Here is a 23,169-nt window from a genome sequence, read left to right on the forward strand (position 1 = left end):
CTGACATCTCAGCTGCTTCACCTGCAAGGCCAAATACCCAAAGCAAGTCTTCCAGCATCAGTGCCTCCAGACCTCTTCCTGAACAGTCACATTTTCATTACCATCAGCCTACTTAGATGAACACCGCTCATCAGGGTCAATCAAGCCAATCAAGGATGAAGCACAGAAAAATGTTACAATGGTTAGAGCAAGGTATTAAATTTAGGGTTTACGTGCATATATGATTTATGTGTGTATATATATATGATACAATTGATTTATATTGTATCACAGATATTGTATCATATATATTGTATTATCAGTAATATATTGTTATTATTACATTTAATTTATATTGTATCATATAATTTGTCACAAAACTCAAAAATAACAAGCAAACACAGGGTGACAGTGTTTTACTGTATTTACCTTCACAAAGTAAATGCCAGAAAGACAGTCAGACTGCTCCTGGCACTAGGGACACTACATTCCCTCTAGCCTGCACACAAGAATATACAACCATACAAAGCACGTATCAGTGCTTTCAGAGATTTATCTTGGGGATCAGAGTCATGCCAATACTCTGCATTGGGATCAGTGTTCAGGGGCTATATGTTTTCTGCAAAAATCCTACGGATATTGACCGTGGGTTACCAGGAACAGAAGAGTTAAACGTATGGCCAAGAGGGAAGGCAAAGTCAGTGACCTTCACAAGGGACTGCTCTCACGCACAGACAAGGATGAGTTACAGCTTTAAGCGAATTTCCCAACTGCTCAAACCAGACTTTCAGTGTTATTTCAGTGTACTGTCTTGCAAGAATACTTCCATGGTGCAATAAGATGCTTGGAGTTTTTTAATGCAGAAATACTCTAGCTGCTTCGGCACAGTCTGAGACCTGCCCTCCGCTCTCACCAGCTTCATGCTCCTCTGGTTACAGCCAAGCCTAGGTACTAGTCTCCCAGATGACACTTCACAGGACACCTTCACACCTTCTCAAGAAGAATCAGCTGCCGTCCCATCCCTCTCCTCCAGGCAGGCAAGTTTCACATCCACAAAAGCAGCATCAGCACTTCATTCAAAGTCACTACCTTTCATTTCAGCAGCCACTTTGGGAACCCAAGGGACTTCCAAAGAAGCCTGCTGTACACGTACCACAAAGGCAAAGTAGCAATTAATGAGCAAAACCACATTTTGCACAAAGAGGCCCTTTGCTCGGCTAGGAGACCCACGCCAACCCAACCAGCTGCTCAGGCTCTTGGGAAGCAGAAGGATTTTGCCGGCAGGTCCCAAAGCCCCCCTGCAGGTCCAGACCCTGGTGCGTCATAAAGGGCATTAAAAACCTCTGTCCCTGAGTGCCTGAGAGCTTGTGTCCAAGCAGCTCCCGTCAAAGGGACAGGGCTGGGAACAGTTTATTTTTAGACCTCAGCCTCAGCAACGTTCATTTCCGTAGGAGACGCATCAAACGCTTACCATCTCTAAATGCCTGCCTCCTCTGCCTCTCTAAAAATTTCAAAGTTAGACTGCTTGAGACAGAAGAAAGAGATTTTTCTTCCCTAATCAGGACAACTTAAACTGGATGAAGCAAGCATAGAGCTAACACACACAGGGGCAACAGACAGTTACTTTGCCAATGCAGAAAAAACAAAAGTGAAAACAGGAAAAGCAGAAAGGTATTTGCTGTGTGCCTTAACACCGATCAGTGTATTGATACACACTCCCCCAGTATGGTATGAGATACGGAGAGTTACACCTGTGAAAACAAATATTGACAATACAGCTCAGCACCAGAAGGAAACCAGTTCTCTGAAGCTTTTTCACAGCTTTACATTTTCTCCAGCCAACAGAAGAGAGAAATCCTGTTGCATAGCTTTAAAGTGTAATATATTGAAGACCAAACAGTTATACAAAAGCGTTAAGGCAGGTCCTATACAAGAAAGGCCAAACTTGGTCTTAAAGCCACCCTGTGCATACACAAGCTCCTCCATTTAAGCGAATCCGGGAAGGTGCTGGCAGGACAGTGACCCATGTCCCATGTCTTTCTAGCAGCCTCTAGGAAGGACACTGAGCCCCCGGGGTCTCACCCCAGCAGGTTCAGCTGTTGGAAGGTTTCCATCAAAGGAGCCCAAAGCGCTGCAGGGTGGACAGGACAAGTCTCCCTGAGGGAGGAGGAAGACCCCAGCTGAGCTGCAGAGGAAAGCAGCCCACTGCTTAGCCAGTTTTCAGAGCATAACTTCATGTAGGTTAAAAATAAAGCTGTGTTCATCCTCCTCCTTTCCTCCCAGCATACACCAAAGTGCTTTTATGCATGAAAACTCATTTTTCTTACCTTCTCTGCTCATTTTTATTTCTTTATTCTTGTAAGGAGGTGCAGGAAGAAAAGCAGGTTTAAACCTTCAATTTTCTCCCCCCCCTGTTTTACCAGAGATAAAAAGAAATGCTCTAACAGGGAATAGAAGGCAGGCCACTGTAGGAAATCTTCCCATGGTCAACATATTAAGGAGTATACACCAGTGAAAAAGCAGTAAAATGCTCTCTTCCCAAGTAAGCGAGCTAGATCACATCATATTCATGCTTGCTTAAGACTAAACTAAGCTGTTCAGACTACAACAGTTGCACATGGGAGCAGATTCTTTTTATAGACATCTGCCACGGCAGAAACGCTACTCGAAGTTTTATTAAAGAGAGAAAAGGTGCACTTTGCACCTACTTTGCTAGTATGATGTGCCTTCCTTAATTTCAATCACAGGAGCACACTGAAACTGGACAGTGATTTTAAGCATTTCTGCTAGGTTTACAACCCTCAGGCTGTAAACTTGCCCTCAACACACCAGACATTACCACCATGTTCTTGTCTTTGTTTTCGTCCCCTACAAAGCAGACAAACCTCCCCACATTTTCTCCCATTAGCAACTATAGTAAAAACATTTAGGGTGCAAGACAGCTTTGCAACACTGAACAAAGCCCACTGCCCCAATGCCCATCACATCTCAACTAGTAGGTCCCAGGACAACTGGCTTGGGTCTTGCATTTCGTACTGTTCTCCTTCCATCAGACCAAGATATACTCAGTACAGAGTGGAAAAAAGGCAGCGGTCCCAGACACACACTGCAAGCTAAATATCAACAATTCACATGCAACTTTTGCATGTCCTCTAAATGATCCTTGGAAAGCCAAGAGGGTTTTTTGATAGAAGACTTGCTGCACTGTGGCTTTTCTTAAAGCAATTCCCACCAGGGAACATCTACTGATGTGGCAGCAGGAGGGAGACACGTGCTCACCTAACAAGTCCCTCCCTCAAGTCTTCTGCACGTCTGGGGCTCCAAGCCCAGCAAGACGATGTGGGACCTGAAGCCACGTACACCCTGCTGCCAACCAATGCAAGGTATCGATCCCAGGTTTGGGCAGCACAGAAGTCTGATCAACAAAACCTTATCCCATAGTCTCATCTGGCCAAGGAGTATGTTCAAATGCATTCCTGCTGAAATTGTAAATCTTCATCATGGGAACACCTCAGACCAAGTTCACAACAACATTAAAACCACACTACGTTAAAGATTATGCAGCTCCTGCTCCCGTTACAACCATCCAGCCTTACCCTGTGAAATGCAGGGCACAGCACAGCAGTCATGTTACAGAGGAAAGCTCCACTGCCATGCTCCCAGCGCTTCACTACAAATGCGTCACTGCCTCCCTGCAGCATCCATAGGGAATTTTCCCTAAAGCTCTCAGTGCCCCATTCTGATGGCAGAATTTGACTCTCACGATCATTAAGCCTGTTACAGGTATTGTGCTCTTGGAAACTAAATGCAAAAATCTTGATTAAATCAGTCGCATTCCCACGGCACGTGCTTTACACTGCCTCCAAAGCAGGGGATGACAGGTAATATATTAACTTGTAACATCCCCAAAATGCAGAATATCGGATGTGGGCAGCTAGACAGATACTTCATTACTGCCCTGTAAAGGCAGCTTAGGGCTGCAGATGTGAAGTAGAATTCAATCCAACCCAGTAATTACAGACCTTATCTGTGCTGAGATACAGTGCTGCATCATCTAAAGGTACTTAGAAGTGACAATTCAGGGCCTGATGCCTACAGGCTGTAAGGAAGAAAAAATTGCCTTATTGCAGGGCAACAAAGGATGACTTGCTAGACCTCTGCAAGTCAACTTCCAAATTTAAAACTAAACTTCTAAGGCACATGCATCCATAGGTTTTCCACTTCAAAGCAGAAGTCTTTGATGCTTTTCTTGTGGTATAAAAGAAAGGGCCAGAGAGGAAGAGGTAGGTGCCTCACCCAGTGCATAGTAAAAGTTTACCTACATAAAAATGCAGGCTCCTCAGAAAACAGTCCAAGGGCAGCACCACAGCTGGGACATCCCAGAGACTGCACGGGCAAAAGTAAACAGGTAAGAAAATATTAACATTTCTGTCTTTCAGCTCCTAAGCAAATCCCACTCCTAAAGGGATCAGAAACCCAGCCAGGTCTCTACCTCCCCAAGCATCCCAGCAAAACACTATCGTTATTATAAGCTTTAACTAATAAAACCATGATATACCAGTAAAGCACAGTGTAATCACATCATAAATTTCATGTGTGCATTTGTATTGGCTTCTCAATCCTCAGGCTGTCCCAATGTCAGGTAGAAGTTCTTCCCTCACTTTAAGGGACAACTTATAACTTTAGAGAATAAAACTATACTTATTTTTTAAAAAAATTAGTACAGCCACAAGCAGTGCAGGAATTGAGATCTGGAGGGGCTGGATGAGTAACGCTAGCTTTTACAAAGCCAAACTCTCAGTACTATTAAAAAATCAACTTTAGAACCAGCACAGAGCACACGGTGAGATTGCATTGTTCAAGCTGTGCTGAAAGCACCAGTGTCCCAATTCCTGACCAAATCAGCTTTTCAGATTTATAAGTATATTCTGCTCATTTCCGAACGTGAGGCACAAAAGAGCCCCAGACCGCAGGGGACATACCCTGCGGTCCATCACTTCCCACCTCCCCCAGTCATGACGTGACTCTCGCCCGTGGGGTGAGCGGAGGAGGTACAACACAAGGACCAGAAGGATGCAGTAAACCACTGGTTATCTGTACACCTCCAGTGCCCTGCAAGCCCAGGTCAGCTCTCCTTAATTCACATTTGGAGACATGCCCATGCAGCTCTTCCCATCAGGTACTCTGCTGACACAGCTCTCCTGCCCTCCCCAAAGCCAGCGCTCAGCTACAGCTGTCTGAACCCAATATTGGCAGTGGAACATCAGTTGGGAGGGAAAAAAAAGAGAATAAATGAGGGTCTCACACTGTGAACCCCCTGTAGCAGGATGCCATGGAAGTGGGGGAATCAGTTTATGAAACAGCCTGAAGCATACAGACACAGGAATCACCAGTGCTCCCCCGGCACTGCCAGGGCAAGCCATAGACATGATGTGGCTTTTCTTCATCCTCCATCACTATCTGGAGAGCTGAAGGCACACTTACCAAGTTTTAAGCATCAGAAACCAAATAATGACAGAACGGGTGGTACATTAACTGAGTCTGGAAGGCACCTTGGGGCCAATCTCCTGCTCTGAGCAGAAGCAACCACATCAGATTGTGCAGGACCTTGTCTAGCCACAGCTTCAGCCAAGCGTTTCCTCCACCTCTCCAGACCCCTATCCCAATATTCAGCCCCCACTCCCAATTATAACATGTTTCCTTGTGTCAACATATGATTTCCCATGCTCTGATACCAGCTCATTGCCTCATCCCACCATGAGCAGGGCCAGGCTCTGTCCTCTCCGCACCCTCCCATCACATAGCTGCGGGCAACAGTAAGGTCTCCCCTTCTCCTCCTCCGGTCCAGGCTGAGCTTACTCACATCCCTCCACCACTCCAGCCTTCTCCCGGGGAACCCCAAACCAGACCCACAGCCCAGACAGGCCTCCCCAGTGTTGAGCAGAGGGGATGGTCCCTTCCCTCGACACGCTGGCTGCACTTCTGCTAACACAGCCAGAGAGACAGCTGACCTGTGATGGCTCCTGGTCACTTTGTTGTCCACCTGGACCCCCCAGGAGCTCTTCTGCAAAACTGCCTTCTAGCCAGTTAGCCCAGGACAGGGCTTGCGTTCACCTCTGCTGAACAACGCAAGGTTCCCATCATCCTGTTTCTCCAGCCTGCCATGGTCCTCTGAAATCCAGACCTGCCTTCTGACGTAGCAGCCTCTCTGATCCATTTGGTATCATCCACAGACTGGCTGTGAGTGCACTCACCCGTTAATAAAGACATTATAAAGCAAATACTAGGACTAATGCAGTGTAATCTTACCACATCTACAAAAAAAAATAATCAAATTATACGTTCAAATACTACACTCTTAACAAAGATCAATCCTTGACAGGATATGACTACTGTGAGCATTTAACACTACACCAGCTTCAAAAGGGGGCCCTATGTGTTGTCTCAAGACAGTGAAAGTACCATACAATTCAGCAGTGTGAGCTGATAAGTGTGCTGTGCATGCTCAATACAAATTATACAGTATTAAGATGATTGTCACCTTTTGAACCATCGCAAAATGACTTTTGGTTTGAGCACTCTATTCCGTCCTGCTTAAAAATTACATCCCAGGAGAGATTCAAAGATGGGGAGCCTGCAGCAGTCTCTCACCAACACAGACCACAGGAGACCCAACTGACAAGGAAAGGAAAAAAATATTTGGATAAAATAAAGCCACATATTAGTTTCACCTGACCACACACTATAAACCTGTAGTGCTTTTTTTGCTCCACAAGCTCTGCTGGGGAACACCTCAGTAGTAACATGGGAATAACAAACGGCGGATAAACAGCATCCACCATCAGTCACAGTAATGCACACACTTGGAAACAGCAAAGCTGGAAGGTCTCCATCTTTTAAAAAAAGGATGGGGCTTCTGAAGTACACAGCCCTGACACCTAGCCATGCAGCACCATGCAAGCACTCACATCCAGGTGCCTCCAAAAAGGACTTCAAACCAAAGGCTGAAACTTAACTTCATTAACTCTTAATAAGCTGCAGGCACAGGTGGCACCCCCACCTGCTGCACAACATATCTGCACTTTTAAGACAAAAAGGTGCTTATTTAATCATGTAAACCCCACTCATGCACACTCCATCTGGAGATAAGGGGCCTGTCTCTATCCTACTGGCATGAGCATACCTCAGTCACTCATATCCATTCTGCAGCCAAATGCACCCAAACTCACCCTGTCTTCCGAATTGGGACCGGTGTATTTTTCACACGTTTCCAAGAAGAGCCATCACTCCTGACAGTTGCGGAAGACCTGAAAAAAAAAGTTTGTGGAACCACCCCTGTGCATTTCACAGAAAAAGAGAAACTTCAAAAATCATGAAGATTCACAGAACTGGCGAATTAGTTGCCATGGATATTTTCTGCTGCGACAAATACTCTTAATTCTGTGCTCAGATGAGTGACAGGCACAAAGCACCAAGTCAGCTGGGAAGTGCCCACCACGGCACTTCTGAAAACGCGGCTGCACTTACAGCCCAACATCACCAAACGCCGTAGGGAGCATCCCTGGAGAAACTAAGCAAGTAACCTGAACGCCTGCCCCAGCAACAGGAGTCCAAGTGTCTTCCCAAAGGAGCTTTGCTGCCCATCCAGGGTTACTACTGCAAGCCCTTGTTATCACATCTGCTAGGTATGCCACAGAAAGAAGCAGTTTGCTGTTCTTTAAAAGACCACACAGCTGCAGTGTTTAGGTATCTGTACCAATCAACAAGCCTAAAGTAAGAAGATCTTATGCATATAGCAGTAATACGCAAGCAGTAGGAGTGAAGGACAATGTTTTCCTGCTCCGTTTCTTATAAAGTGCTTAGCAGAAACCTGCTCTAGCTGTTAATAACAGATTAAGAATCACTGCTTTGTGTTAAAGAAGGAAGAGAGAAAGGCACAGACTCCCACTTCACCATATTTATCTTCACATGCATTGCAGAAGCTGCTTTAAACTGCTACATGTGCCCAGACAGTGCTCTTCATCTGGAGAATTAAGACTATTTTTAGGGAAGGAAGGACCTCCCCCTGAGTCACTGTAGGGACATACATCTATCTGGTCATGATTTCAAAGCAGAAATATCCTTAAAGAGTTAGATTTTTAAAAAAAAAAAAAAAACCAAAAAAAAACAAACAGGAAAGTTGATAGAAATACAGTTCGGCCCAAATTAGCGTGAAAGGAAGGACCGCTGGATGCAGGGCAAACACATGCGACAACGCATTTCTGACACATGCATGCAAGCCAGTCAATACTGCTCACACTGCAAAAATTTCATCACTGCCCATGTCAGCACTGTGAACTGCAGGACATAACTTGCAAGCAGCAACAAACCCAGCTGTACAGCAATGTCATACAGTTATGAGCAACATCACCTGGTGACAGCGGGAGGCTGGGATGACCGAGAGCAACAAGCCACATCTCAAAACAGCACTCCCAGGACCCCGTGCTTGCAAAGGTGAAGTGAATCGTATAAGCACCTGGAACAGGACGAAGGAGGAGATTCGTTCTGCTTTTGTCCCAGTGGCTGCCACTGCCACTGACAATCGAATCGTGCCACTGCCCTGTAGTACCATGCTTTCGATTTGCATTTTTAATTCTGACGTTGATTCGTACATAGCCTGAAGGCTCAGCACTGGCATCCTCACACCCGTGCCTGCGTGAGTCAGCAATCACTGACCCAACAGCTACAAGCACATTCAGCTTTATCATCCTCTCACTTTAACTCCGTCTGCCCAGCCTGCAGTCGTCAGACAGAGAAATATTAAGTAATTAATTATTAAACAAGCTTTTTGATCAAAACCAAACAAAGGCTGATATAAAGTGTAAAAAGATCCCTGGAAGGTGCCATAGGAACAATTAAAATAATTGAACAGTATAATGAGGACCTGAAGGGAAATTTAACACCTCCAGTTAGCTCAGGTTTTGAAGCACTATCCTATTTAGGGGATAAATCTCCAGGATGTTACAGCACAGTGAGCTGCCTGCCCTCCAGATAGCAGGCTGGCACAACTCACATTTCAGGGTGACGACCTGAGTTGTTGGCCATCAGCACTAGATCTGAAGAGACCTACAAGAAGCAAAGGGCTCTGATATCGCTGCACACTTAAGTTACCTAGCTACAACGCAATTTATACATAAGCACAAAACAACACAGAAAAGAAGCTCAACAGTCTGACTTGCTGCAACATAAAAATCAACCTATGGATAATGAAAGTCCAAGTCATTCGGAAGTGAGTTACAGCGCTCTAAACATTGCACACTGCACTGACTGAAAACTCTTCGGAAGGAAATCAGGTAGGTTAAAAGGGATACTGTAAGGAAAAACACAGCAGGTTTCTCACATTACTTCTGACAAGATCAGCTCCTTCACCAGTGACTCACTGTGGGTACAAAGGATGACAGACCATGCAAGCACAAATTTAAACCTGTAATTGGAGCAAGCGAAGTCAGAGCTGAATACCTATTACCCTGGAAAAAGGCAGAGCTGAATACCTATTACCCTGGAAAAAGGCAGGCATAAGAGCTACTGCCAAAAGGCAGGTGATGCCAGTCACCTCTGCGCCCTGGACCAGAACAGACAGCCGTATTGCTCCTCAAGCACGCCCAGCAGCACGCACTGAAGGAAGACCAACCCGGAGGCTGACGACAATCTCTCAGAGGTGAGCAAAGCCACTGTTGTCACAAAGCAGCAGCCAGCCCACACGAGCCCTCAGCTGCAAAAGGCAGAGCTGAGCAGCAGCTACCAGCAACGTGTGGGAGAAAGGCAGGGCTGGAGCAGTGACCTTCCCCTGCCCTTGCAGAGGACGACAGAGGAAGGCTACAGCAAAGGCGTCACTACACCTACATGTTCTCCAGAAACAAAAGCTGGAACGATTGAGACCAGAAACGGGTGACAGGCATCTTACTCTCCCATAAGTATCCGAGCAGCTGAGCCCATAAATATGCTTCATACCTGCAAACAGCTCCAGGAGCTAAGATTGCAGTGTGAGCAATGCTACCTGAAAGTTCACCGTGCAATTGACCTTGAGACAGCAATACAGGCTGCAGTCATTCCACACAAAACCAGAATGCATTGCCCCTCTCAAAATTTTAGTTCTGCACAAGACAAACCAGTTACTTCTGCTACAGTTTCATCAAATGAAGCATTTGGGCCAGTATGCTTTATTTCTACCCATATAATCTTAAATCAAGTATCAAGATAGTTCATAGCTCTTGTTAGCTGTTTGCAACCAGCGAACAAAACTGGGCAGAATACTACAACCGAAGGAAGAGATATAAAAATCCTCATACAGTGCTAATAATCAGGCCATGACAAAAACACCCTTAAGGACTAAGATCTGTGTCTCACGCTCTCCTGCAGCGTCAGCAGCAGTTGCTGTTTGGAGTCAAGAGAGCCTGACTCCCCCACCGCAGCACTAAACTGGGAACAGAGCAATCAAGCCTGCAACAAGCAGTCCAGGAAAGAGCATCGCTCATCTCGCACCACAGCAGCACTCAAGTGCTGCTCTGACGTGACATGCCCCGACGGAGCCGTGCAAGCACCGCATCCCCAGTTACAAAGCACAGAAAAGGCACTTCCTCAAAAATGGGCAAACGATGAACAGTGATCAACAGCAACGCACCATATGGATAAAGCGAGTGTCATGTGAAAACAAGATGACTGGGAACACAAATTATTAAAACGCTTGTTTGAAAACAAGCGGCTCAAAGTCACCATGAAGCCACAGGGCTGTCCTTAAAACCTGCGTGCTCCAACACCCCAAGGACATCCAGCTACTTCTATGTCTGCAGAGGGACAAGCCATTATAAAAATCATTCTAGGAGAGTGTCTCTCTCTCCTCATTTTATTATGTACAAGCTAAATTTAAAGAAACATATTTTCCCCCCCCCAAGGGTGATGCAACACTGGAAGCAGGGCCCAGAGAGGCTGTGTAATCTCATACCGCGGAGACATTCAAACCTCAGCAGCTCAAGGTCCTGAGCAACCTCACTGGGTGGCCCCACATCGAGTGGGCGCTGGATCAGAGGCTCCCAGAGGTCTCTTCTGGAGGTCCTCAATTCCTCCACATCTCTAGTATCAGCAGCGGTTTTCAAGCTCCTTCCTGAACTTACCACCTCAGCTCTCAGCTGGAGTCTAAGTACAAGAAGCAGGAAAAAAACCCTCCAGGTTGTACTCAAGGCCTTACAATGCTAACCAGGAGTTAACTGCTGCATAAACAAAGCTAGTGAAGAATGCTGCTCTGGGAAACAGCTTTTCCAGGGAACTGGGCTGCCCATGTCTGCCACCTTTGCAGGATAACACAGACAAGACAGCTAAACGGCCCCAGGCACCCATCATTCCTCTAAGAGCAGACCCAGCAAGGGGAGCCAAGGCTGCTTTCTGATGAGAAACCTTTCACTTCACAATGACCAAATCACAGCATGAAACATTTTTTTTCCTTCCCCATTTGGCGCTGCTTTAGCTGTTACATCCTGTGACCACAGAGAGTACTGCTGAAGGCTCTTCAGACACCTAACCCATGAATAACGGGCTATGGACCAAAACCACAGAGGCGACAACATGAAACTCAAGCTCTTCGAAATATAAGAAAGCTGCTCGGAGAAGACAACACTCATCTGGCGCATCGATCACAACAGCCAATACCAATCTTTGATGAATTAATACTTACCTAAAGATGCTCTCTAATCTCCTTGAAAACACTTATCTGTTCAAGGTGATTAGATTCTCCTGTACAGACATACTAATTATAGATAATGATGAATCTATAAGTGGCAGCCTGCCAGAGTAGTTTAGAAAGAGAGTTTTGATCATTAGCAAGTCAAGTAGACTAGTTGCGTCATGCTTAAACTGCCCCCTAACACAGACATCGCCTTCGTGCTGCAGATTCCCAAGTCAGCCAGAAAACTTGGTCAAAAAACAACCTCAGAGGGACAATCAATCAAGGGCAATTAAAATGGTCAGACTATCTCGCTGTGTGACTCCTGGAAGTTCCTAAATCCACACTGCTCACTCCAGAGGAGGGTACCGCAGAGGAAATCTTCAAGAATTAGTTGGCCATTATCATTTTCCACAGGTTCAGAGTAGGGAATATGAAGCAAAAGCACACGATCTGCAGGGAAGCTTCGCTGGCAGTAAGACTTGATGTCTTCATAGATTTAGCAAAGATACAGGAGGCTTTAAAGACTCCATTTGGAAAGAATACTCTAATTAAAAGCTTTAATTCAGCAAACTGTCCCTGTGAAACCAACCGAGTGGAAAACAGGCATTGCACCTGGCTACCCAAGAAAACCCCACCGAGCAGCTCCTGCCGGATGGCACTGCGCCCACCCACACACCATTACAACGGGAGCTCCCAAGAGGCCGCACAAGATTTTAAGAGCTCAACTCTACAAACAAAAAACCTACCAGGAATCACCACCAGGCAACGTGACAGGCTGGTTTTTTAAAGCAAGCTAAACGGCAAGCAGCAGGAAATTCAAATGAAACGAAAAGCTTCAATCTGGAACTAAATCAACACACAAGAGGAGGCCACTTGGGCATCACAGTACAGTTTTCCAATTAAGATGATTTTAGTGCACAAGCAAAATGAAGTTTCTATCAAGCTAGTCCTCAACAGTCAACAGCTAAATCATCCAGGTTGTGTATCAGGGCAACAACCTTCCAAACTCAAGCTACAAAGGCGTCAAAAGCCATGGAGAAAAGGAGAGCATAGCAATTCACCTGCAAGGGCACAATTTAACCTGCAAAGCCCTTAGCAGCAAATTCTGGCATACACCTTCAGAGCTGGGATGAGCACAAAGGCCCAGCAGAAAGTAAGACACGTGGCTCACAGAATAGCAAGAGACCTTTATAGAAGTTATTTCTTAAATTCTCTGCATAGAAGTCAAACAAGCAGCAGTCCGCACGTTGCCCAGCAGTTTGCTCACCCAGAGAAGGTCAATGAAAATGCACCGCCTGATACCTGGCACTTCCTTGCTCCTGTCAGTTAGCTAGAAGCAGTATTAAAATAAAAATGCCAGTTTAACCCAGACTGTCTCACAGGAGCACTATGCGATGAGCAATTGGAGCTGACACTTGATGGGTTGGTATGGCTGTTACTTAAGAGCATTGGTTTTGAAGAGTATCATGGAGGCTTTTTTCCATTTTAAAAAAAACTTTACCACATGTTCTGTACTATATTTTTGTACTCCTGACTCACAACCAAATTAACTCAGTTCTCATCGAGCCCAATGATGAAAAGAAGGCACAAAAAACCTTCAGCATCAATTTTCCCAAGCAGCTGCTGCAGGTCTGCACTGGCTGAAAGCTCCACAAAGTAATGCAGTTTCAACTCCTTCACATGCTGCTCAATTTCCTTGGGTGTTTTTGTGTGTTGTTTCAGCCTAAAACAGATCAAATTGTCTTAAAATAAACCCACTTGTTCCGATCTAAAATAATTGTTGAAGAAAACCACTTGTTTGCCTATGACAGATTTGGCACCAATACAGAAAAAAATAACCCTGACATGGCGACAAGTGGAGCATTAAACTTCAACAACCTTTTCAAGCCACATAGCTCTGCTGGTCCAGATCTGAACTAGAGTTAAAGAGCATAAGCATACCAGAAAGGATTACAAGTAAATTAGCTGAATTACTGAGAGGCAACTACATTCTCACAGGGGTGTTCATTACAGAGCATTTTTGTTTGGTTTGAGTTTTGAGGGGGGGGCGGGGGGGGCGTTAAACAACTCCAAGTAGATAAACACATCATTGAACTTCTGACCTGTTACCTGGCACAGTCTGACCCCAGGACCCAGGTTCCAAATCTCTCTTTAGAGCTGGAGAAGTTTATATTAACACCTGACAGTGAGCTGAAGCTCAGGGATCTCCTTTGGGCTACATGTCATCAGCTGTAGCTGAGAAGATGAACTTTGTGTGAGGAAAAAAAATAGCTTTTGCCTGGCCTTTAAAGAGAAGTCCTCACTCACAGTGTTTGGGACTTTAAAGATGTACTATTTCATAAAGCTCTAACTATCTTTAATATCTGGTACCCTCTCCATGTTCTCGCATACTGCCAACATATACTCCACAATACTGAAGGTGACAGAGCACTTGGCTTCCCAGTGACAAGAATAAACATGACCCTTCCTAAAGGATAAAAACACCAAAATCCTACAACACCCTACGCCTGTATTTTTACCACTCAACTGATACAAGAAACACAAGAGAACCTACTAAAACAACATCACTTTGTATCAAACCTCGCAGCCTCCCGTCTCCGTGTCCGATACCCTCCTCACCGAACCTACAGGCTGCCTGTACAAAAACCATCACGTTAGACAGCAAAGCAAGCCAGGCAAGACTTTTGAGTCACCGCTAAGTGCTATAACTTCCTTCCTTCCTCCAATAACACAGCCTCCTGCCTCGGCTGCCTCCCGGAGCACATCCCAGGCCATCCTTTCCCCTCGGACACAGCTGCCGCAGCGCTTGCATTTACACGCACAGCTATTGGAATTATTTGCAGTCTCTAGTCTCCTGCCTGGCAAAAAAAAAAAAAAAAAAAACAAAAAAACCAAACAACTAAAGACCAAAAAAACAGGAAAGGTGCAGAAGCAAGTTACAAAAGCAAATCAATTTTAGGCGAGAAGGTTTTTTTGGTTTGAGGTTTGGGGGTTTTTTTGGTTGGAAGGCTTATGATTTTGGCTTTAAGGGTAGTTGTAGCAGCTGTAGCTGCTGCAGCGGGAGACGGAGGGATAGGAGATCAACGGGCCGGCTCCTCTCCACGGCACTGAGATCAAAACCCGAGTTTTGCTTTAAAAAGGGGAGAGGGAACCACCAAAAACACCCAACTCGGTTCCCAAACCGAAGGCATTTTCGTTCCGAAAAAGCGCAGACCCCGCGGGGTGGTGCTCCCCGCCGGCCACCCGCGGCTCGTCCCCCCCGACACCTGAGGCACCTGCCCGGGCCCGGCACCGGTGTACCCGGCCCGGGCAGCCGAAGGACACCGTACCCACCGCAGCAGGCCCGGCCCGGTACCGACCCGTTCCCCCCCCACCTCCCGCCCCTCATCTCCGGTACCTGTAGTAGCTGAGGAGCCCGTTGCTGAGCACGAACCAGCGGCGCTGGTAGCCCTTCAGGTAGTTGGTCCACTTGAAGAGCCAGCCCTTGTAGGTGTCAGAGCCCGGGGCGGCGGGCGGTCCCCCCGCCGGTCCCCCGCCGCCCCGTCCCCCCGGTTCGGCGCTCATGGCCGGCAGCTCCTGGCAAGCCAAGCAAGGGACGGCGCTGAGGAGAGAGACCAACCCGCGGGTGCTGTTGCTGCCGTTGCCGCTGCCACCGCCGCCGCAGAGCGCGGCCGCCTTCCCCATAGACCCCGCGGAGGCGGCGCGGCCCGTCCCGACGGCTCCGCTCCCGCCGCTCCGCTCCGCTCCGCCGGGCACCGGCGCGGGGGGGGGGGGGGGGGGGGGGGGGGGGGGGGGCGGTGTCGCCACCCACGTGACTGGGCGGGGGGCGGGGGCGGAGAGGCACGTGAGGCGGCGGCGCGGCGCGGGCTCCCCCTGGCGGCGGGGTGGGAAAAGCCCGCGGCCCCCCCCCCCCGCCATTTTGATACCCCCCCCGCCATTTTGATACCCCCCCCCCCCCCGCCGCCATTTCGTGACCCCACCGACACGGGGGATATCGTGACTTTACTGCGCCGAGCCCTCCTTTTACAGACGGGCTGCGAGGGCGACCGAGCGGTCGGTGCTTTGGCGGACCATTGGAGAAAGCTCCGGAGAGCAGCGGGGGGGGGGGGTGTTTATGCGGCCCAGAGGAGCCCCGTGGCCCACCACGGTTGTTGTGCCATCGCTCCAACAAAAACACTGGAAAAAAAACACTCTTAAAGCTGTTTTAAGAAAAGGATGACCTGGGGAAGAATGCAAACCAGCAAGCAAACATGGAAAACCGACAAGATTGCTATGTGAGCGTGTGTGGGGCAGAGGGGCCAGCACGAGGGGCAGCAGTGCCAGGCCAGGGGAAGGTGCTGTCAGAGCTCACATAAAAATCCTTCTTCTTGGTGCCGCCTGCCTTGCCGGGAGGTAAAGCCCTGTCCCCTTCCCCTGCTTCCCCCCCCCACCAGCCCACAGTCCTGTTTTTTATGATCTGGGTCATGTCTGAGGGGGATCCCTCTCCACAGCGAGCCCAGCAAAGCGCCACGGGGACCTGTGGCAGATGCTGCCCTGCCAGGCATCCCCACATCCACCCAGGCCCCTTCCCTTCATGTGTCCCCCACACACACCCTCCCACTCCCGGTGGGGAGGGGGGGATCGCCTTTCTCTGATCTCTCTAATCTGCTTTGATCCTCCCCGATCGCATTACTGCTCTCCCATCACCTGCACGTGCGCCTCTGCCTGCTCGCTCGTGGCAGTCCCGTCAGCACAGGCAGCCCAAACTGAGAGCTCCTGCCAGCCTTTACCAGGGTCTCACAAGGGGCCTCGTGGGCACAGACGGTGAACGTGACCTTGGGACCAACCATCTCCGTCTTGTGTGACAGCTGGGCCGTGGACCCACCACAGAGCAGGGAGGCTGGGCAGCTGCGCTGGAAGGGGGAGCGGGAGGGGTGGCACGAGGCCCATGGGGAACCCCACAGCACTTAATGGGTTCCAGCAGGCTGGCGGCAAGCAGTGAGTCAAGGTCTTGTGAACAAGCGCCAGTCTGAGGCTGAGCAGGGAGATGCAGGGCTGGGGCTGGCCATGCGGTGAGCAGCAGCAGGCTGAGGTGTGGGTGAAGGGGCTCCCCCCAGCCCCTGACACCAGCCCTGGAAACCTCTCCAGCGAACACAGTTGGCTCCAAGCCTGAGGATCTGGGCTAGACATCCTCCTCCTTGCAGAGAGGTAGCAAAGCCGAACCTAAAATGGTGAGGCATGCCTTCACACCACTGCTTCGATGAGAGGCAGCCCCAGCCCTGGAGAGCTTGGGCAGTAATGCAAATGCTCTCTCAAATCTAATGCTTTTATCTGGAAGAGCTCAGTCCCAGTGGAGTCAGCAGCTTTGCCAGGAGGAGAGAGAACAGATTTTGTGCTTTATTTCTTAGTCTTCTTGCCCTTGCCCTTCTTCTTCTTCTTCCTTTTTGATTTGAAGAGGGACCGGACCAAGTAGCCTCTCCAGAAGGCCTGGATGCGGGTAGCAGCAAGGGTCATGGTGGTGAATTCCTTCAAAGCCTGCTCCTTCTTCTCCTGGCATATCCTGCGCTCCTCCTCAATCTGGGAATACTCCTGGAGAAGCACAGCACGTTTCTCCATCAGCAAGGACAGCTGGGCCTTCTCCTCGGTGTAGGCAGCATTAACATCCTCATACTCAGCCTAGTAAGACAGCAGAAACCAGGTACAGCAATTTTAGGAATGCTCTTCCCTGTACATCCCTAGGTGAGGGTTCTTAAACCTATCCTGAATCCACGCAGAACCATGACTGGGAGCTGAGCTGAGCCTTTCCAAAGGGACTCAAAAAGGAGGCATGTGCCCAGTACTCGGGGAATTTCACGAGATGCCAGGTCCTACTATCTTCATGCTCCTCTGAAAAATACTCTCATAATTCTCCCTGTGTTGCAAACAGCATCCACCCTCAGCTGGGAACTCTCACCAGGTAAGGACAAAGGCAGGTCTGAGCCCCTCCTGCAGATGCTCTGTGCAAAAAGACGTATCACTGCAGTTTGGGTAAGGCTGAGCCTGAGCTAACAACTTTGCTAAGAAGCCATTTAGATGAGTGGCACTGAAGCCTAGCTGATATGCTGTACGCTGTTGAAAGCATGAGAAGAGCCAGACCGTGTCAGCTTGGAAAAGGCCAAGGACAGGTAGTTTTAATGGTGTTGCTGTACTTCAAGCTCAGCAGCAGTTTATGGCTTTTCTAATGCCTTTGAGGAAGCCATACGGAGGTGGAAGGTTAGGAGAACCAGCAGCATGGATGTGTGTCTGCCTTAGCAAGTTTTGCCCCAAACCTGCCATGACATGGTGCTCCAGCCACCCCGCAGACCGGAAACCAAAATAATCACATTGTTAAACATCTGACAAGGGGGGGACCATTTCTTACAATTAGCAGCCAGCTTCTAGGCCCCTCCCTACCTTTTGCTTTGTTAGTAATCCAGTAGCTTTTATCCATTTCCATAAATAGGGCAAGAACAGGAAAGGAACTAGGGCCTTCTCAGAGATGAGGTTGAGGGGTGCTGATGTGATTCCCAGCTTGTTGTGGTTAAGTTGGATGCCAAGGCAGCAGTATGCAGCCTGTTCATTTTCTTAGCACTCAGTGCAAATCTCAAGGGGGACAGCAGAAACAGGAGCGTGATTTGGACACCAGGTAGGGCCAACAGGATTGAGGATTGAAGCAAAACTGAAAAACCTGTTCCCTAGCATCAAGTGGGCATGTCTGAGGTCCACTGAGTCTGAAGAACTGCCCCTCACTTCCACAGCCTCCTGTGTAAGAGCCATGTGTCCATTTGGACAGGAATCTACCTGAACATATCACCTCATGGGAGAGCAAAGCACTTCAAAGTGGATACCTGTTTTTCTCCCATGTCTGTGTCATATTTCTGGATCCAGTTCACAATTTCCGTCTCCACTCTGCACTTCCTCTGAAACACAAAGCAAGATAGGTTCCTTGCAGGCACCTGAAGCCTGGTAAAAAGTAGCCCAAGTTAGAAAACAGTGTAGCTTTGAGACCCAGCATCATTATATTGAGTATAACACCTCCTCCTTGTGGCAAGCTTCCTTCAGCTGACACATTATTTTTTTTGCCTTGGTTTAGTGATTCTCATGGGACATGACCTGAGGCCAAAAAGGGCCTTATTTGGTTTACAGCATGGAGCTGGGAGATTGAAACGTGTCTGAAAGGTGCATTCTGCAGTAGGAAATGAACATGTCTGATGGTATGTGGCATGTCATCAATAAATTGGGGCAACCACTCTAAAATTGAAGCAATAGAGAACTGCTAAACATGAAAGTGGGACAGAAAGTACTCAAATGATGATACCTTTTAAAACGAAGAGATACTTCCAGCTGTAAAACAGTTTAACAGTGGCTATACTGCAGTATAACCAGGTATGGGCAGTTTACCCCAAGCTGCTCTATCTGTGCTCTGTGGAATCATCAAGAGAAAGATCAGCTAGAGCCCATCACAAGTGCCACACGATTTCCTGTATGACACTGACCCAGGATGTCCCAAGGGCTCCCAGGCTATCATGAGGTCAGACCCCAGCTATTTAGACCACAAGAACAACCTTGGGCCACACAGGGCCTAGAGGATGTGCTGAGGAGGAGGAAAGGAGACCTCTGTGGTCAGTAAATCTGTCTGCCTGAGCATTAGAATGAGCTGAGCAACTCATCAACAAATACTGCAGTGGTCTGCAGCCTCAGAAGAAACTCCCCAGTAAAGCCACTCCATTAAAGGAGGTGTAAATGGGTTGATTTGGGATTTTGTACCGTTGCCTTAACTTGCACTTAATGCTTTGTCAGCACCCAGCCCCACTGCCACTTTGCTCTACAACAGCCAATGCAAGAGTGAAAGATGCCCCATTACCAGTATGTGCTGTCCTGCCCATGGGAGGCCAGTGCTTGTTTGGAGTAAATACCTAGTAGGAGCAAAATGAGGGGGAAAATGCTCTTTTTCCAGTTCCATATGCTCTGTGCTCTGTGTCAGCAGCATGTTCTACTCAGGACAGAGCTGTTGATACAGAGGCCTGAGCCTGCCTGCTGCTCCTATTTCCTCCTTCTGTATCTGCTCAGCACTGTGATAAATCACATTTCCCCCTCATTCAACTCAACCCAACTACTTGGCTTGTGTCTTCAGCAAAGTGCCAGACAGAGTAGGAACTGCTTAGCTTCCAAGATCAGCTGCGCTCAACCTTGAATACTACAAGGAACTCTAAAAGATGGCTTTATATAAAATTTGCTCTGCTTACCCTACACCAAATCCCTTGTTTCTTAACATATGCCTTGCCTAGTAGCCTTGGTGCTCTGCACTCTGACTAGACCACAGCCTCTCTAGCACGCGGTGTCACAGTGCTGTGTAGAGGTGTTTTCAGAGCTAAGTCAGTGGGCAGGAGGAGGACCTGTGAGCAGGCTACTTCCCTGCTGTTGCTGCAGGGCTGCTTTCCACTGGAATCAGCAGAGCATGAGGACAGAGCAGGTACACTCTGACAAACAGCATGTGCATCCTGCCAGGAACTAGCAGGAACCAAGTAATTACTTGCAGCAGCCAGCAGCCAGACCTGACAGCACTACAAAAGGTTTTAAATCTCCTGTTCTAGAGCTCTCCTCACGTTTACCTTTCTGAGAGCCAGCTCTGATGCTCGATGCTCCAGTACAAGTGCATTGAGTTGTGCTCCTAGCTGCTGAACGTCCTGCTGTAGCCTGGCACACCTGGCCTGGGAGGCTTGCAGCTCCTCTTTTTGCTGGTTTTTTCCTTCCTGCTTGATCTGCTGGATGCCAGCCTTGCAGACTTTGGCCAGATCTTGCATGCTGGTTTTGAGGTCTTTGATCGCATTGTCCTTCTTGTGAATCTAGACCCAGGAAACAAGAGAAAGAAATACCATTGAGAAATGCCAGTGAGGCATAAAGTGGGCAGGAGAAGTAAGGCACCCTTGCAAAGGTGCAGGAGATCTAAGAAGACACCCTGCTGATCTGGTAGCAACAAAGACCTGCCACTGCTGGTTCAGGAAACAGAGTTAGATTTACACAAGGTGCTTTGGAAACCTTCCCCCACTGCTCCTCTGGTAATCTGTTAATAAAAGTAGAGAATGAAGAAACCATACCGAGACCCACTGGCACTGCCATATGAGGAAAAGCCAAAATCAGAGCCACTGGAGTGAGCCCCGTGGTTCCCTCGAGCTTTGCATTAGGCTCAGAGTGGCTGTCTGGGGGATGCAGCTCAGTGTGCTGCCTGTGAAAGAAATCCTCAGCTGGGACCAGTGAAACAGATTTATTCATGATGCCCTGGACAAGCTGCCAAATTGCACATAAAAATCTCAAGTGTCTCGATTCACGGATCTCCAAGGAGCGGAGCAAATGGGGAAAGCAGACCCTTGTCTCCGTTAGCACCATTCAGTGCAGCAAGCACATGACAAAACCTTCCCCCTGACCCCTCTTGCAGGAAGGAGAAAGAAAAGCATATGTAGAAAACAAAGGATTGCTTGTCAGGCGTTCAGGGGCTTAGATGCTGGCACAGCCCATGGACTCACAGAAAGAGCCTGGGAAATTCTCATTCGTTTATCTGTACCTCAGTTGCCTTCATTGAAAAAAAACGAAGAATTCGTATAATCACATATTAATCACAAATGCTCTAAGGCAGCTAGTATTACAGAGTTGGAAGTCACAGAAATGTTGGTTTTAAGCAAAAGTGAAGACAGAGCAGATATTAAAAATGGATTTTAATCAGAGCGATCTCTCCCCAGAATGACTTTTCATAATTTCATCAGCAGTGAACGAAGTCTTGCACTGGCAGCTGGCACTGTAGCCCTGCCAAAACACTACCGCAGCAATTTGTGCCTGTCCTGCAGCTCCTTTTTAAACTCAGTGACTTCTGTCATTCAAGTTGGCCAATGAGAACAGGTTCAAAACATGCCAAATTCAAGTTTAAAAATATCAAGCATGCAATAAGCATTTTTCATTATATTTTACAGTTAAAATAGTGTCTTTAAATACAGTATCTGGTTTAGAAGTCATTTCTGGAACTTCCTCTTTCATAACTGCAAGAAAGGGATCGTTTTTTAGCTTACCAAAGTTTTGCTTCAATAACACTTTGTTGGAAAACATATTCCCACAATATCATACCTCCTCCTCTCGAGTCCGGATTGCTGCTGCCAGTTCTGCCTGTAAAGCTGTGATTGCTTCAGCGTTTTTCTTAATCTGGAGGGAGATGTCTTCCATGAACTTAATCTTTTCTTCTTCTTCCATGGGACTAGTCAGGAGTCTCTCAAGCATGAAATTCCTGAACTCCCCAAAGGCTTTGATAAACACTACAGCTGGTGACTCTCTCGACCAGGCTTCATATTTCAGAGCCTGGCAAAGTGAAGGGTTGGCCAATAAGAGTCTCAGGACATTTCTAACAGAACATTTCAGACGTTGCTCTAGCAAGCAGAGGCAGCCCCGTTGTTCCTCACCTCTCATGGTGTCCTCTTCTTCCGAGCTGGCAAGCAGGTGCTCCATTTCGTTTGAAAGCTTTTGGTACTCGATCAGGTTGTTTGTGATCTCAGGTCCCAATATATCAGCAAACCTGTCCAGAGAGTCAATAATATGTGGGATCAAACTGCTCATCTCCAGCTTGGCAATTGTCTCATCCAAGATGGTTATGATTCTTTCTGTCTCCATGCTATCAGGTTTTAACTGACATAGATCTAATGCCTTCCTGGCATCTAAAGTGATCATTGCCTTCTCTGGAGTTGCCAAGCCCTTCACCAAGGGCTTCTTTCTCTGCTTCACATCCTGAAGTGATACTCGGAATACAGCTGGATCCCCTGCTGCCATGGCTTCAGTTAAACACTTGTGAGTTGAGTGTTTTGAGGTCTAGAAAGCACACGACACCTCTTACTCAGTGAAAGAACATCAAGGTCCCTCTGCTGCTGCTGTCACATATTCTTCTCACTTGGATTTTATCTCTAAAAGGAAAGCATGGTGACAGCATTAGAGAAACAACCTAATTCGGGAAAACCTGGGTGTTTCAGATTACTCCAGAGTTCTCCCTGGGTCTGGGCACAGGGTCAGGACATGGGGTCGTGCATCAGAACCGGTCTCTATCCCAGAGAGGCTGTCGAACACCCACGGGGAAGGGAGGAGAGTAATGGACTCCTGACTTTGAAGGGTGGTGGGGTGGGGAGAAAGCTCCCAACTGCTTCTAAGTAGCAGCTGAGGCGGAGAAGCACGCATTGCAGCTCTGCAATCCCTAGAGGTGTGTGGAGAGGGGCCACCTGCAGAGAAGCGCAGGGCTGCCCGTACGAAACACGCACCTCCATCCTTCCAGGCCTGGCTCTGCCAGAGATGGGAGAGGGGATCTGGGTGCCTGAAGGGGCTGCGCTGACAGGATGAAGGCAAGAGGAGAGGGCAGTGGCAGTGTGGTGAGGAGGCTGACAGGGAGTGAAGGGTCCCCTCGGTGTGCGTCTGGGGGCACCAGGGGAACCCAGGGATCCCTCGGTTATGGGAGAGTCAGCGCTCGG

At 48.0% G+C, this 23,169-nt stretch overlaps 2 protein-coding genes across 5 annotated transcripts in view; both read right to left on the reverse strand.

Annotated features, from left to right (window-relative positions):
* OSBP2 (oxysterol binding protein 2) overlaps positions 1-15,434 on the reverse strand; it is a 122,453-nt gene extending 107,019 nt beyond the window's left edge. Inside the window, exons 1-2 of one of the 4 annotated variants that reach the window (XM_049804100.1) lie at positions 15,075-15,434; positions 7,209-7,286 (exon numbers count right to left, since the gene is read on the reverse strand). In XM_049804100.1, coding sequence (XP_049660057.1) covers positions 7,209-7,286; positions 15,075-15,361 — 365 coding nt within the window. In that variant the 5' untranslated portion in view covers positions 15,362-15,434. Of the gene's footprint in view, positions 1-7,208; positions 7,287-8,384; positions 8,409-15,074 lie in introns of those variants that run through there. The other 3 variants (XM_049804103.1, XM_049804102.1, XM_049804101.1) reach the window with 3 other exon arrangements.
* Positions 15,435-17,053: 1,619 nt separating this feature from the next.
* IQCD (IQ motif containing D) lies at positions 17,054-22,611 on the reverse strand. Its single transcript, XM_049804151.1, has 4 exons — positions 21,791-22,611; positions 20,287-20,520; positions 18,523-18,594; positions 17,054-17,332 (listed from the first exon to the last, which is right to left on the reverse strand). The coding sequence occupies exons 1-4, from the start codon at positions 22,481-22,483 to the stop codon at positions 17,054-17,056; spliced, it is 1,278 nt and encodes a 425-aa protein (XP_049660108.1). The 5' UTR covers positions 22,484-22,611.
* Positions 22,612-23,169: the final 558 nt, after the last annotated feature.

The sequence above is a fragment of the Accipiter gentilis genome, chromosome 7 (assembly GCF_929443795.1).
Source record: "Accipiter gentilis chromosome 7, bAccGen1.1, whole genome shotgun sequence".
In the NCBI taxonomy this organism is placed as follows: Eukaryota; Metazoa; Chordata; class Aves; order Accipitriformes; family Accipitridae; genus Astur; species Astur gentilis.